This window comes from Ascaphus truei, chromosome 1 (genome assembly GCF_040206685.1).
Source record: "Ascaphus truei isolate aAscTru1 chromosome 1, aAscTru1.hap1, whole genome shotgun sequence".
Classification (NCBI taxonomy): domain Eukaryota; kingdom Metazoa; phylum Chordata; class Amphibia; order Anura; family Ascaphidae; genus Ascaphus; species Ascaphus truei.
Window position 1 is genome coordinate 4,429,539 of NC_134483.1, and position 16,233 is coordinate 4,445,771.

Below are 16,233 nucleotides of genomic sequence, written 5' to 3' on the forward strand. Positions count from 1 at the left end.
GCAGAGGTCTCAGATCCCCTGTCAGCACTGGGTGTTCTGCATTGTGTGTCTTCCCAGGCTTGTCTGAAAACAGAGCCCTATACTTCTCTAGCATAGCCCTGGCATCTGCTCACTGCCTGACACTCAGCTGAGCCCCTATCTCCACTTGCTCTATGGTACCTCCCTGCCTAGCCTCCCCCAGGAGATCAGGCAGAGCATTGCTCGCCGGATCCCCCATCGATGTGCTGCAAATGGCCAGCACCGACGCCACACTCTGTGCTACATACTCCTTCAGCATGTTGATGTTATTTCTCCCGGTCTCAGCATCTACCTGTACAACATAGTTGCACTTGTTCATCTTTCACAGTACCGGATACGGTCCCGACCAGGCAGCCATTAATTTGTTCTCCCGAATGGGCTTGAGAACAAGTACCTGCTGTCCTTGGATGAACTCTCTGCTACGGGCATTCTGATCATACCAAGTCTTCTGCTTGGTCTGAGCAGCCCTAAGGTTGTCCTGTGCCAACCCCATGAGCATCTCTAACCGGTCTCTGAGATCTATCACATACTAAAGCACAGAAGCATCAGTAGTGGTAGTCTCCGCTTCCCATCCCTCACGGAATAGGTCCAGAGGTCCCCGTACCCTGCGACCATATAGCCGCTCAAAGGGAGAGAAGCCTGTGGATTCTTGCGGTACCTCTCGGTACGCAAACAGCAAATGCTGCAGGTGAATCTCCCAGTCTTTCCCCTCTGCCTCTATAAATGTTTGCAGCATCTGCTTCAGGGTACCATTGAACCTCTCACATAGTCCATTGGTTTGGGGGTGGTAAGGGGTCGTGCGCTGGTGCTTCACCCCGCATGCCTCCCAGAGACACTGGAGCAATCCACTCATGAACTGCAACCCCTGATCGGTTAGGATCTCACTAGGGAAACCTACCCTAGAAAAAATGGCTAACAGAGCTTTAGCTACTGCCCTAGCATAAATACTGGCAAGCGCTACTGCCTCAGGGTACCGGGTGGCAAAATCCACCACCGTGAGGATGTAGCGCTTTCCTGACCAGCTGGGAACCATTAGGGGTCCCACGAGGTCCATAGCTACCCGCTGAAAGGGTTCCCCTATTACCGGTAACGAGTTCAGGGGTGCCTTCACACGGTCACCCGCCTTACCTTCTCGCTGGCAGGCATCACAGGATCGGCAGAACTCTGCCGCCTCACTGGATGCCCCCGGCCAGTAGTAACGCTGCAACAGCCGGGCTCGCGTCCTAGCGACCCCCTGATGCCCCGCTAGTGGAATGGAGTGGGCTACCCGCAACAACTTCTGCCTATATTCCCGGGGTACCACTAGCTGTCTCTTCCCTGTCCATACCTCATCTAACCCGGTGGTCCCTTGCTCTCTATATAGGAGCCCGTGGTGCCACAAGAAGTAATCAGACCCCTTGCTTGGCTTAGACTCGGACGCCCGCAGTCTCATGCCCTCCAAGCTGGGATCAGATCGCACCGCTAAACTGGGCACCTAACTCTGGCCACCCCCCGGTCACATCTGAGTCGGGGACAGGGAACAGGTACAGGGAACAGTAAGTCAGTGTCAGAAAGCGACTGAATCTGGCTTACCTGTCTGGTCTCTGCAGAGACTACTGGAACTGTAGGTCCCAAATGCAGGGGGACAGGGGCTGGTTCTGCTGCGATCCTTGCTGACTGGCTCCTGGTGATCGCTGCAACAGGTGCCAGCTCAGTGGTAAAAACACAGGTAACGTGCCCTAGGTCGTTACCCAGCAAGACCTCAGCATCTAACCCAGGCAAAATCCCCACCTCCCTCATGCCACGTCCGGCACCCCAGTCCAAAAAGACCCGGGCAACCTGGAGTGACCGCGGCCCTCCATCTGGCATGGTCACTTGCATCCTGGTGCCCGGCTACAAATCCTCTGGCCGCACCATATCAGGACGAACCAGAGTCACGGTGGCACCGGAGTCTAGCAAGCCATCCGCCTGCCGGTCTCCAATGGTCACCTTCCGCAGATGCTTCTGCCGGACATCGTTGGGCTGCATCCCGACTGGAGCAACCCGATGTCCCCCGCTCTCAGCTGCTGGTCTGTGCATACAGGGGGCGCTGGACACTTCTGCACATGCGCAAGTGCAAAATTTGTCTGAAAATGTCAATTACACTCTACAAGTTCAGAGCCCAAATATACAGTATACTTTAAAGTTTTGTTTTAATATACAAAAGTAGTAGTGCTTAGTTTACAGAAAAATATCATTGCATGAACATACAACACATACAATACAATAACGGCAGACAGGTTTATCAAATAAAAAAAAGACTCAAACAGAATTGCTATACGTTACAAACATGTATAAGCTTTCTCCTCACAAGGGTCAGGAGTTAAGAATATGAGATTTCACGTGTCTGGTTGGCATAAAACATTCTTGGATAAAATCTAATTCATACACCCAGATGCTTGTAAAACCTCTTTCTTTGAAACACACTGAAACCCCAACTTTGGGCCTGTCCTTACCCAGAACTTTCATCAATCTCTCAATAACATTTTTACGATGAAAAAAAAAATATATACTTTTTTAAATCTCAAACCTGCTTGAATATATAAAACGTCTCATATCTTTATTTCCATAATAATTGAAATAATGCGATTCATATTAATATGTTCAGACAAGTTTGCCGAATGTCACAAGACTATTTGTGACTGGCTTGCTCTTAAGTGTGAGCGACAAACGCATATCTGTCCCTTTCAACCTCATAATCATGAAGTCATAATCATATGATTCAGGTAATCAAAACTTTTACAAAGATTCATCTGTCATTCTTGTGAACAGGTGTCAGCCCCATGACACTGTATCGCTCTGATTTTTAGGTACTGTATAACTCGTTTAATACTGCTTAATTGCTGTTGGAACCCCGTTCTTGAGTACTGATCGATAGCTTCCTCTCCTTGTGCAGGCGCATTGCCGTGGGAACTTTCCAATGTCCCTTTCTGCTATTTATGCTGTTTCTATTTCCTATGACATAATGCACAAGGATACATGTAAGTACAGTGAGGCGTTATTGCACATTATGCATGTGATAGACATTGTGTGCTGATGTCCTGGCACAGCTTGAGTTTCAATAAAGTGTTGGTACTGCCCACGTCTACTAGCCCTATTGCCCAGTTCCTGTTGCCTAGTCCCTGTGCTGCCTGCTATGTTTTTTAACACCATTCCACTCACGGTGATTTCTGTCTCATATCTTAAGTGATCTCTTTACTCTGGCAATTTTCCTCGCTCATTTTGAGCATAATATTGACTGATACGCTAAAAAAACACCCTTAGATCTCTTTGTTAGTGGACCTCAAGGCTCTGATTTAGGACCCTTACACCTCTCCATATACGCTCTCACTGGGCGACCTCATTAACTCCTTTGCGTGCTGATGTCCTGGCACAGCTTGTTTCACTAAAGTGTTGGCATTGCCCACATGTCTACTAGCCCTATTGCCCAGTCCCTAGCCCTATTGCCGTCCCTAGCCCTGTTGTCGTCCCTAGCCCTGTTGTCCAGTCCCTAGCCCTGTTGCCCAGTCCGTAGCCCTATTGCCCAGTCCCTAGCCCTTTTGCCCAGTCCCTAGCCCTGTTGCCCAGTTCCTGTTGCCTAGTCCCTGTGCTGCCTGCTATGTTTTTAACGCCTTTCCACTCACGGTGACTTCTGTCTCATATCTTTTGTGATCTCTTTACTCTGGCAATTTTCCTCGCTCATTTTGAGCATAATATTAACTGATACACTAAAAAAACACCCTTAGATCTCTGTTAGTGGACCTCAAGGCTCTGATTTAGGGCCCTTACACCTCTCCATATACGCTCTCACTGGGCGACCTCATTAACTCCTTTGGATTACACCTGCAGTCCAGTCAGAAATCTGGGTGCCCATTCTCTGCCTGTCGAGCTTAATATGGTCAAGGCTGAGCTACTGTACTCATCTCAAAAAAATGAATAGTAGGTTAATTATTGAATCCTCAAATTCCTCTTTACATTTAGCAGTGATAGTAAAGGGACATGATCTATTAATTAATATTGCCCCTCTTCTGCGTTTTCAATTGCAGCTGAAGAAATACACATTTGATATCCACTTAGCTAATAGATTTATATGTTCAGCATGTAAATTGTGGTTCTTGTAGTAGTGCAATGTCGGGATGTTGACTTGTAAGCGCCGTCCATGCTCTTTTCTTCTTTAAGGGAAAATTCAAACCTCTTACATTAAATAAAGTGATTCTCAACATGCCTTTATGGTTTGGGAATGTGATCCCTGATTACACGTAATCGAGTTGATGAAACTCTGAAACCATGGAAGGAGCACCCCCCGCACAGTGCATCACTGCAAGTCCTCCGGCTCAATCCTATGCAGGGCCTCTAACATACACACACTTCCTTTTTTCCTCACACATGGCCATAACAGGGCAAACAGTAAATAAACAGTAGAATTAAAAGATGTAAAAAATATAGATCGTTTGTTGTTCCATACCTGCCAGGTATAAGTATGGAAAGATAACTCCTGTACACCTATGAAAAGCACTCTTAATGTACACTATGAGCATTGTAAACATTAGGGGAGGAGTAATAAGGGGATAGGCTGATTCAGTTGCATTACGAATAGTAAACAGTCACTACCCCATTCATACTTTTATAATGTAGCAATGGATGATAATTATTACATGCTACATTTTACAAAATTCCTTTTGAAAAAAGATGGAAGGAAAGTCTTTATGTGTGAATAAGCTGGGTCTTTTAATGAAACCTAATGTGGCAAGCTCTCCCCTTTGGGCACCCGCTCTGGGCTTTCCCATGTTCCCCTTACTTCCGATCACACTACGGAGAGGGTGAGGGCGTTCAGCAAGTGCAGGGGGCGTGCGGGAGCAGGGTGGGTGGTCCAGGGTTGCGAGCACATCACCGGAGCTTAAGAGAGCGTGAGTGCCGGGGACGTAATCGTGGGAGAAGCACGCGCATGTGCATGGCGTCAGGGGCAACAGTGGCCAGCGAGGGTGTGTTGCGCATGCGCAGAAGATGCAGGGCAGAGGCAGCGAGTATATGATAGGCTCCGCATGGGGAACTACAACCCCCAGCAGTCCCAGAGGCTGCAGTCACGTGCTGTGTATCCACAAATAGGGCTGCAATGATTCTCCTGCTGGACATAGATACATTTTCGCGCTCTGGGAGCACGCCAATCTACGGAGGGAGCTGAAGCTGAGAGGTAGTTTCCAGGGAGCTGTGCTTCCCTGGACTAGGCCTAGCTTAACCCCATCAGGTCCAAGTTAGGCCCTGAGACCCACTAAATTGTGGCTGCTGCAGGGACAGGTCCCTTAAGACAGGGACACTGCCCCATTAGCTTCTATAGTGATAGGAATCTAGCCAGGATGTGGCTGCTCTGGCCTTACGTTATCTGGGACCAGATCACCCATCTAATCCAAGAGACATTGTACATGGGGGTACAATCAAAGTGGGACCCACCCAACGTAGAGGCGGAGGTGCTGCGGTTCCTCGCTCCGGATACATGGATCCTATTGTTACCATCTGCGTGTCTGGGTGTGGACACACCCAGCAGGTACCCAACAAAGTGCACCAACTCTCACCTTCACACATTAGTGGGCAGCGCTGTACCACACATTGGGTGGGGCCCCCTTGTTGACCTTGTGGACATTGGGATGGTTGGGTGCCCAAGGGTCCCTAGGTACTTTGGGAGGTACAGTCGTGCGAGGCCTGGTGGGTAGGCTGTAACTGTGTAAGTGGCGTTAGTGTACATGTGGAAGGTTTCTCCCCTACATGAATCCTCTTGTGTTTGCGCAGGGAGCTTTCACTCCTGAATGGTTTCCCACACTCTGTACATGTGAAAGGTCTCTCCCCTGTGTGAATCCGCTCATGGATTTGGAGGCATTGCTTCTGAGAAAACCTTTTCCCACACTCTGTACATGTGAAAGGTTTCTCCCCTGTGTGAATCCTGTGGTGTAGGAGGAGATTGCCCTTCTTTGAAAAGCTTTTATCACACTCTGTACATGTGAAAGGTCTCTCCCCTGTGTGAATCCTCTCATGGTCGTGGAGGTAGCTCTTCTGAGAAAACCTATTCCCACACTCTGTACATGTGAAAGGTTTCTCCCCTGTGTGAATCCTCTCATGGATTTGGAGGATTTTCTTCTGAGAAAACCTTTCCCCACACTCTGTACATGTGAAAGGTTTCTCCCCTGTGTGTATCCGCTCATGGATTTGGAGGCATTGCTTCCTAGAAAACCTTTTTCCACACTCTGTACATGTGAAAGGTTTTTCCCCAGTATGAATTATCTGGTGTTCGAGGAGTCTGTACTTATGTAAAAAGCTTTTCCCACACTCTGTACATGTGAAAGGTTTCTCCCCTGTGTGAATCCTCTTGTGCTCACGAAGGTGGCCCTGCATACTGAATTGTTTCCCACACTCTGTACATGTGAAATCTTTCTCCCCTGTATGAATCCTGTGGTGTTGGAGGAGATTGCTCTTCTGTGAAAAGCTTTTATCACACTCTGTACATGTGAAAGGTTTCTCCCCTGTGTGAATCCTCTCGTGGATGTGGAGACTGGACTTGTGTGAAAAGCTTTTCTCACACTCTGTACATGTGAAAGGTTTCTCCCCTGTATGAATAATAGGATGTTTGAGGAGGTTGTTCTTAGTCCTTAACCGTTTCCCACTCCACTTCTGCTCATCAATCAGGCAGTTTTCTAATAGAAAAAAGAAAAAAACACAAATGTTTTTCAACATGTAAATCAAATTATTGAAAGCAAATTACTAATAAAAGACACTGTGCTTTGAAGAATTTAGTTCATCACTACTTACTTGCCCAGGACATACTTGAAAACGAGAGGTAACTCTCAATGTATTACTTCCTGGTAAAATATTTTATAAATAAATAAATACTTAACAAAACGGTCTCTTACTCCATTCCCATGGCTTTTACATTGTGGCAATAAAAACGAGTATTGGAGCGCTCCCTAAATAAAACACTAGTAACAATTTAAGGACCCAAAAAAACAAATGGTAGTGGCCCAAATGAGGTGGTGCTGCTCGACAGAGAAAGGATCTTCCCTTGATCCTTGTGGAATATTGATAGACGAAAGTCGTAGAGCGCAATCAAAAAAAGGGAATAAATAATCAATCTATTAATGCATATAGTCTGCTTCCAATGCAAAGACAGAACCAATCAATAACTGTAATAGCAGGGATGGCGGGAAAGGGAAGGGAAAAGAACCAGGACAGGGGAAGGTGCTGAGAGGAATAAATATAATAGCACTCTCACGGCCGTGTACAACGAAGCAAGAAGGAGCCTGCGGCTAGCCGGAGCACGGGATTTTAATTGTACGTCTATGTACGCACTTACTTTGTGTAATTAATCAGACTGTTACCCATTCACGGTTACCTGTCATCCTATTGTGGCGCGGTTGGAGACTGCCAGCACAGCAGCAGTGAGGAAACTCAGACAGCTGTCCATAGATGTGTTGTGATTCTCACTCACACAGCCGTGAGAGTGCTATTATATTTATTCCTCTCAGCACCTTCCCCTGTCCTGGTTCTTTTCCCTCCCCCTCCCCCCTCCCTGCTATTACAGTTATTGATTGGTTCTGTCTTTGCATTGGAAGCAGACGATATGCATTAATAGATTGGTAATTTAACATTGTGGCCCCTTGAAATCTAGAGCAACGGTGCGCAAACTGGGGGGCGCGAGACTTTATCGGGGGGGGGGGGGAGTGCAGCGTTTACAGAGGCCTCACACTAAAAGCGCAGGGCCTCTGTAAATTTACTCACCAGCTTCTTGTCCACGTGTCTTCGTGGCAAAGCAGCGTCAAATGACGCCTGTTACCATGGGGACGTGACGTCAAATGACCCCGTGGGTCACATGACCCCGTAGCGTCATTTGGCGCTTCGTTGAAGGTAAGGGGGGGGCGCAATCGAGCAGCAGAGCAGGAGGGGGTCGCACAGCGCAAGAAGTTTGTGCACCCCTGATCTAGAGGACCCCATTCACTTGTGTGGTTGTTCCCAAAGACCTAACATTTTTTTCTAACAGCTCATACAGTGAATTAATATTGATACATATATAATTTGTATTTATTACTGTATTGATTATCTAAGTGTACATGTACTATACATCCTCCAAATAATTATTATATCATTATTAACATTGACATTGTGCATGAGAAATAAAGTTAAGGAACGCCTGGTCTATCATATTAGTGAGTTAATTATATCAACTTTGAGACACCATTGGATAATGTTTCACTGGGATTTTTTGTTTGCCTTCCTCTAGATCAAAATGCTGTAAATACAAATATAGGAGAAGTATCTGTAACTTTAGTATTGGTTGAACTTGGATATATAGTGTGATTTATGTTCAACAGCCACGCTGAAGTGCGGTGTAAGCACTTTGTTGTCCTCACCTGAACTGTGGCATGGCCAAGCTGAGCCGCACGGACTTCGTTTGTGCGCAGACGGATTATTTGTGTTATTGCAATTAAGTGCATGGCCGGCAGGTGGAGCACCGAAACTCTTCTCCTATGATACTGTGAATGCTACAGTTTAGTAATAACCTAACAGGAGTCCGAAGAGCAGATAAAATGTACACCTTTTTGTCTAATAACCTTGTACATCTGTACTGTAGCAGTTTCACACTATTAAAAACCACTATGCAATAACCTAATCTGTCTCATTACTTTGTGTTGTACTTTACATGGAATTCGACATGGCACTTTCCTCATACAATACCGGCTGAAAGTTATGCCTATAGGATATATAGGGAGTATATCGTTGAGAAGTAACCATACTATGAAAAAACACAAAACCAAAAAGGCTGGAGGAATTCTATTGGACACAACTTAATCATTAATGATTGCTTTATTAGAACTCTACGTCCTGGGAAGAGGGACGGCTGCTGGGCACTGCACGCTCCATGGATGGGTATGTTCAATGATGGAGGGGAGCGGGAGAACTCCGCGACCACGGGAGTATTGCAGCAGGACGGGCATTGGCCGTTGCGGTGACCAGTCCATTCACCCCCGAAATGCTGTCATTGATTACTACGTGGGGGGAACGGGGAACTCAGGAGGAGCGGATGAAGTTCCTAACTCTGGCGGTAAACCGACCCGCTTACCCCTCCCTGTACACGGAGACCGGAATGCTCCCCAGCTGAACCATCACAGCTTCTCCAAATTTGTGGAGGGTACCGACCAGATCGACAGCTTCTTAAGGAACTTTGAGATGCAGTGTCGCCGGTACAAGGTACCTCCACAGGACCGGGTCATGCGACTTGACCCCTTGCTGTCCGGTCTTGCTAAACAGACCATGCTGGCTGTTCCGGATGAGTTCAGCGATGACTACGATCACTTGAAAGAACTATTGCTAGTCCAATATGCCCTCACCCCAGAAGCTTACCGTGGCAAGTTCCGGATGGAGGAGAAACAACCTCTGGAGTCCTTTGTGACTTTTAATACCGGCATGGCATTGCACGGGACCCGATGGGTGGAAGGATGTGGGGCTAAAACCTACCAGACCCTGCTGAACCTGGTGTTCCAAGAACAGCTTATGCAACAGTGCCCTCCGGCAGTGAGAGCTTGGGTGTTCGACAAAAAGCCCAAGACTCACCAGGAGACAGCAAGGCTCGCGAGCCGAGCCCTGATCAATGCCAAGGCAGCGGCCAAAGCCAAGGGGGTCCGCACCACTCCCCAGTGGACTACGAAGCCACCAGCAAGCATCAGTCCACCCAAGACGGGAGAGCTCCGGCACGAGCGGCGGTGCTACAACTGCAACAGTCACATCAAGCCGGATTGCCCGGAGCTGCTGCGTTCCAGCGGACCCCATCAGGGGCAACGCACCATAGCTGCGAGGCCGATAGCCCGAGTACGGGTGGCCTCCACCAAGGATCCCAGCCCAGTCTTGGAAACAACCCCCAGCGGGATGTCCCATGGAGAGCCTGTCCTGGTTTCCTCGGTGCCCACAGCAAGGAGCGGCGGACATCCCACAGCACCAGCAGAGCTGCGGCAGAAGGCTGGCTGGAGCAGACACCTCACCACGGTCATAGTCGGCGACCGGCAAGCAGTCTGCTTGCTGGATTAAGGTGCTGTGGTAACCCTGGTACGACCTGATATAGTACGACCAGAGGAATTGCTCCCGGGACCCGGGATGCAGATCACAGTGGCGGATGGAGAGCCACGATTTTTACAAATTTCTCGAATCTTTTTGGATTGGGGGGAGGGACAGGGTGCGCAGGAGGTGGGGGTTTTACCCGGTTTGGATGCGGTGGTGCTCCTCGGCAACGATCTGGGTCCGATGACCTGCACCTACGATTGGGTACAAAGACCCGCTGCAGTTGCGGCAGTCACCCGGAGCCAAGCGGCGGCGATGGCGGCGGCTCCAGTCCCCCTGCAATTGGGACCAACGTTCGCGGAGGTCTCTGTGGAGACCGGGGAGGTAAGCCAGGCTTAGTCACAGACTCAGACCGACTTACTGTTTCCCCTTACAGTACCACATTCCCCCGACATAGACATGACCGGGGGGTGGCCAGAATTAGGGACCCAGTTTAGGGAGGCAGTGAAATCAGACCCCAGCCTGGCCAGTATGAGACTTCGGGTGTCCGAGTCTCAGGCAGGGGAGGGCGCTGATCACTGCCTATGGCACCGGGGACTCCTGTATAGAGAAACGGGGATCCCGGGGGTAGAGGAGGGGTTGACCGGTAGCCGACAGCTAGTAGTGCCCCAGGGGTACCGACAGCAACTGGTACAGGTAACCCACTCTATTCCGTTAGCGGGACATCAGGGGGTCACTAAGACCAGAGCCCGGCTATTGCAGCGTTACTACTGGCCGGGGGCGTCCTGGGATGTGGGCACTTTTTGCCGCTCCTGTGACGCCTGCCAGTGGGTAGGTAAGGCGGGCGATCGTGTGAAGGCACCCCTGAACCCATTACCGGTAATAGGGGAACCCTTCCAGAAGGTAGCCATTGATGTTGTAGGGCCCCTTATGATTCCTAGTAGGTCAGGGAAGCGCTACATCCTCACGGTGGTGGATTTTGCCACCCGGTACCCTGAGGCGGTAGCGCTTGGCACCATTGATGCCAGGACAGTAGCGGCGGCACTACTGAACATTTTTGCTAGGGTAGGTTTCCCTAGTGAGATCCTAACCAATCAATGGTCGCAGTTCATGAGTGAACTGTTACAGTGTCATTGAGATGCATGGTGTGTACAGCACCAGCACACTACCCCTTACCATCCCCAGACAAACGGATTATGTGAGAGGTTTAACGGTACCCTGAAGCAAATGCTTCAGACCCTTATAGAGGCGGAGGGGAAAGACTGGGAGATTCACCTGCAGCACTTGCTGTTTGCCTACCGAGAGGTACCGCAAGAATCTACAGGCTTTTCGCCCTTCGAGCTGCTATATGGCCGCAGGGTACGGGGACCTCTGGACCTCTTCTGGGAGGAATGGGAGGGGGAAGCTACTGATACTGATGCTTCTGTGATCCAGTATGTAGTAGATCTCCGAGACCGGTTAGAGATGCTCATGGGGGTGGCCCAGGACCATCTCAGGGCCGCTCAGACCAAGCAAAAGCAATGGTACAGAAGAGACTGCGACTATTCTAAGGCTGCGTCCATAGGACTGCAGCTGTGCGGAGGCGCGCTGAGGCTGAGGGAAAGCAAGTGCTTTCCCTGACCTTGGTCCGCGCGCCGTCCGGGGGCGGGGGTGGGCCTGTGACGTCACGGAGCTGGTTCGCCCTCATTGGGCGAACCGCTCACATGACCGACCCTGCGCTCCTGTGAGCGCCAAATCTAAAAATTTGCGGAAGCGTGCGCGAGCCCCTGCTAAAGCTGCTCTCATTGAGGCTGCAGGGGCTCACTGAGAAGCGTCAGCGCGCCTCAGCACGGGTCAGCGGCAAACCAGTGGTATTCGCCAAAAAGACCACGGGACACCCAGGTACATGCCTTAAACTAGACCCAGCATTTCTGCATTGACTAATGGCCCATCAGATTAACAGCGGAGGTCCCTGGCAGTCCCAATCAAACTGAATGGGACTGCCAGGGACCCCTGCTGTGTTAATCCTATGGGTCATTAGTCAATGCAGAAATGCCTTAACCTTGCGTTAAACTAGCCAGGTTACACCCAGCACGTACCCAGAATGTAACCGGGCTAGTTTAAGGCAAGCTTTAGAATACTCGGTGTCTCGTCTGTATGACCGGAATGCCCGAAGTAGGGAATTCATCCCAGGTCAGCAGGTGCTTGTTCTCAAACCCACTCGGGAGAACAAATTGATGGCTGCCTGGTCGGGACCGTATCAGGTTATCCGAAAGATGAATGAGTACAACTATGTTGTACAGGTAGAACCGGACAGAAATAAGACCTATCACATTAATATGTTGAAGGAATACAAAGCTCCGAGTATGGGAGCGGTGATGGCCATTTGTAGCCCACCGCTGGAAGATCCGGCGAGCAATGCTCTGCCTGATCTCCTAGGGGAGGCAAGGCAGGGAGGCACTGTAGAGCAGGTGGAGATAGGAGGTCAGTTAAGTGTGAGGCAGAAGTCAGAGGCCAGGGATATGCTAGAAAAGTATAGGGCTCTCTTCACTGACATGCCAGGGAAAACACACCTCACAGATCACCCAGTGCTCACGGGGGACCTGCGACCTCTGCATAAGCACGCTTACAGAGTGTCAGCAGAGGTCAAGACGAGTATAGAGAGGGAGATAGAGGAGATGCTGACCCTAGGGGTAATTACCCCGTCCCAGAGCCCTTGGGCTAGTCCGGTAGTCCTAGTTCCTAAGAAGGACAAGACCACACGGTTTTGAGTGGACTACCGCTTGCTCAACGCTGGGACGGTCTCAGATGCCTATCCCATGCCCCGCATGGATGAGTTATTAGATGAACTTGCGGGGGCAAGGTATCTGACCACCATGGATCTGAGAAAGGGGTATTGGCAGATCCCACTGACCCTGGAGGCTAGGGATAAGTCAGCCTTCATCACTCCGAGTGGCCTCCATGAATTCCTAGTGATGTCATTCGGGATGAAGAATGCCCCGGCTACCTTCCAACGCATGGTCACCCGTTTACTGGAAGGGATGCAAAGTTAGGCAATGGCTTATCTAGATAACATTGTTGTCTTTAGTAATTCCTGGGAATCCCATTTAGGACATGTAGCTGCGGTGCTAGACAGGATTAGGGAAGCTGGGCTTACCTTAAAACCCACAAAGTGCATGGTAGGGATGGCCGAGGTCCTGTACTTAGGGTACAGGGTTGGATGGAGGGCATCTCAAACCAAAGCCAGCCAAAGTAGAGGCTATAGTCCAGTGGCCTGTTCCCAGAACCAAGAAACAGTTTATGGCATTCCTAGGCACCACAGGGTACTATAGGAAGTTTGTCCCACAGTACAGTGCCGTGGCCAAACCCCTGACCGACCTGACCAGAAAGCGACAGCCTATGCTTATTACCTGGTCTCCTGCCTGTGAAACTGCTTTCCAGGCTTTAAAGACTGCCCTTGCCGGTGCCCCCATCTTGGCTGCCCCGGACTACTCCAAACATTGAAAAGGAGTGCTTGGCGATTGTGTGGGCACTAAGGAAGTTACAACCTTATGTGTATGGGCGCTCTTTTACAGTCATTATTGACCACAGTCCCCTGAGTTGGCTGCAGAGAGCCTCAGGAGAGAATGCCAAGCTGTTGTGTTGGAGCTTGGCACTGCAAGAGTTTGATTTCACTATCCAACACAAGGGTAGTGAACACAGCAACGCGGATGGACTATCTCGTCAAGAGAACCCCTCTGAACTCGAGTTCTCCAACGGTGCCACCGGTGACCCTCTTCCTGTGAGGGGCAGCAGGTCGCAGGGCACCCATTGAGAAGCAGAGGTGTAGCGATGGAGATGGGGGTGGGCCCAGTAATAAAGGGGTTACACCACAAAGGGCCACCCCCACCATCGTATGGGAGGTGAGGGGTTAACTGTTATAATGCTTATTGGTGTTTTTATTCCCCTGCCTCAGTGCAAAATGTGTTTCCCCCTGGTTACATGTATTTCCCCCCTTACAGTGTGTGCACCCCAACACATACACTGGGATCAGGTCGGGAGGGAAAGGGTGTATTGTATTAACATGTTTATGGCCCTTTGTTCCCATTTCCGCCTTTTCTTTTTTATAACTTGTATTTTATTGGTGTGTAAATACATGATATACATGAAAAACATATCCAATACATGGTGAACAGGGTAGCATATATTACATAATGATGTAGGTATAACATATTTAATGAGCCCACGCGGTTTTTCGAGCCCTACTCCGCCGCGTAGGTAAAGATCTTATTTTAGGTGATGTGTATCCATGGTAAAATAATATTTGTTACAAATAAGGAAAAATAAATAAATGATAATAAATAATAAAAAAATAAAAAAAAATAAAAAAGGGGGGAGGAGGTAGGTTAGAGGGGGGTGGAAGGAGGAAAGGGAGCGTATAGGGTGAGGATGTAGTGGTTTCAGGAGTCTACTAAGACGGCTCATGAACTATAGAACCTCGTAGAAGATCGTGTGGCAGTATAAGTAGTTAATAATGAGTGGGAATGGTGATCCAGCTGTAAACTTAGTTTCCACGCCACCCAAGGAGAACGCATCTATTACTATTATAGCCAAATTGTGTCACGCTCTACCCCTGGGATGAGCTAGCCATGGGGCCCAAACTTTTAAGTAGTTGTCGCCCGTATCATTAACTAGGCTTGTTAGCTTTTCCATCTGGCAGATATACCAAATACGGTTCCGAATCTTTGGGATAATTGGAATTTCGGGGCGTTTCCATAATGCTGCGATCTCGCACCGCGTGGTGATTGCAAAGTGTGCAATTAGTTTGTTGTTGGATTTTGATAGGCCCTTTAGAGGTCTGTTTAGGAGAAACAACCACGGGTCCGGGGGGATTGTGAGATCGAATATTCTCTGGATCCAATTTCTGATCTTTTCCCATATCAGGGATATCCGCGGGCAGGACCACAGCATATGTAACAGGTCAGCTGTTCCTCCACATTGTTTAGGGCACAATGGAGAGGACCCTGGTATGAACTTAGATAATTTGAGTGGGGTGAGGTAAAGACCAGCAGGTGGCGCCCGAGAGGATGAGCGGAACTCCTCCATTGAAATTAATGGAGTAATGTCTTCCAATGGGGATTCCTCGGGTCCGATCTCCAAGAACGAGTTGGCAGACGGCCAAATCTCAATCCCAGAAAGCGGATACAATTTCAATAAAGAGCTTTTGATCACTAAATTGGCGTGGGAACTTGGTCACGGCCATATTAAAATTGTAGCTCCGGTTCTAGGGTAGGTAGCGGGCCAGTTCTTTTTGCTCCTAGCTTAGGGGGACCCCCTTACTCGACCCCAACAGGGTCCGATGGGCAATGACCACGGGAAAGGGTCGCCCCATTGACTACAATGGCGGAGAAAAGCCGCGTGGCTTTAAAACCCTAAGTGTAAAACTGCGAAAACGTAAAACCCATATCTCCGGTTCTGTAAGGACCAGATGGCTGGGATTTGGCCACCATGTAGTCACTGCTCTGGCAGGATTGCATTGCAATTTCCAGCCCTCTCTGATCAACCGAACGGAGTATGGGTAACTGTTTTAAGTGTGGTTCTGCCATTGACTTCAATGGCGGAAAAATGCAATTTCTAAAACATGGCGTTTTAAATTGTAATACTGTATCTCCGGTTTGGCGGGTTGCAGCGAGCTGAAACTTGGCCACCATGTAGAGTCCCCTCCGGCATGAGGGTCTGGCAAGTTTTAGCCCGCTCGGCCCAACCGAACGGAATATTTTGATTTATATAAAATATTGTAATTGTACTGTATTTTATGCCTGGTAGAAAGCCTGCGAAAATCCCTGACCCATACGGTATGTTAATGGTCAGGGGGCGACAGTGTGTCTACACAAAGGCCACTGATCAAAGGCTCATCCCTCCCGGTTTGTATATACTGGGCGGAGAGAACGCAGGATGGCCTTTCATATGAAGTGCCATAATTTACACCTTTAGTCAGGTCTCCCCGGCCCAGATCCCCATCTGGCAGACTTGGCGACGTCAACTCTTTTGGAGTGGGGTTAGGAAAATGGGAGCCTGACTAAGGGATTGTGCGCATGTGCCAGCTACCAGTGCTTCCCACGTTAGCCGGCAAAAGGTAATTGGGTACAGATAATTGTCAACCAATATCTGAGACCCAATGTTAGGGATGGAGCCCAAATTCTATATAACTTATTGTCAGCTCTA

At 49.1% G+C, this 16,233-nt stretch overlaps 1 protein-coding gene across 5 annotated transcripts in view; it reads right to left on the bottom strand.

Annotated features, from left to right (window-relative positions):
* Positions 1-1,835: 1,835 nt before the first annotated feature.
* The window catches only part of LOC142469876 (uncharacterized), a 511,728-nt gene continuing 497,330 nt past the window's right edge, over positions 1,836-16,233 (bottom strand). For 2 of the 5 annotated variants that reach the window (XM_075576878.1, XM_075576964.1), the window contains one exon: positions 1,836-6,698. In XM_075576878.1, the coding sequence (XP_075432993.1) occupies positions 5,680-6,698 (1,019 nt within the window). In that variant the 3' untranslated portion in view covers positions 1,836-5,679. The remainder of the gene's footprint in view (positions 6,699-16,233) is intronic. The other 3 variants (XM_075576714.1, XM_075576627.1, XM_075576794.1) reach the window with 2 other exon arrangements.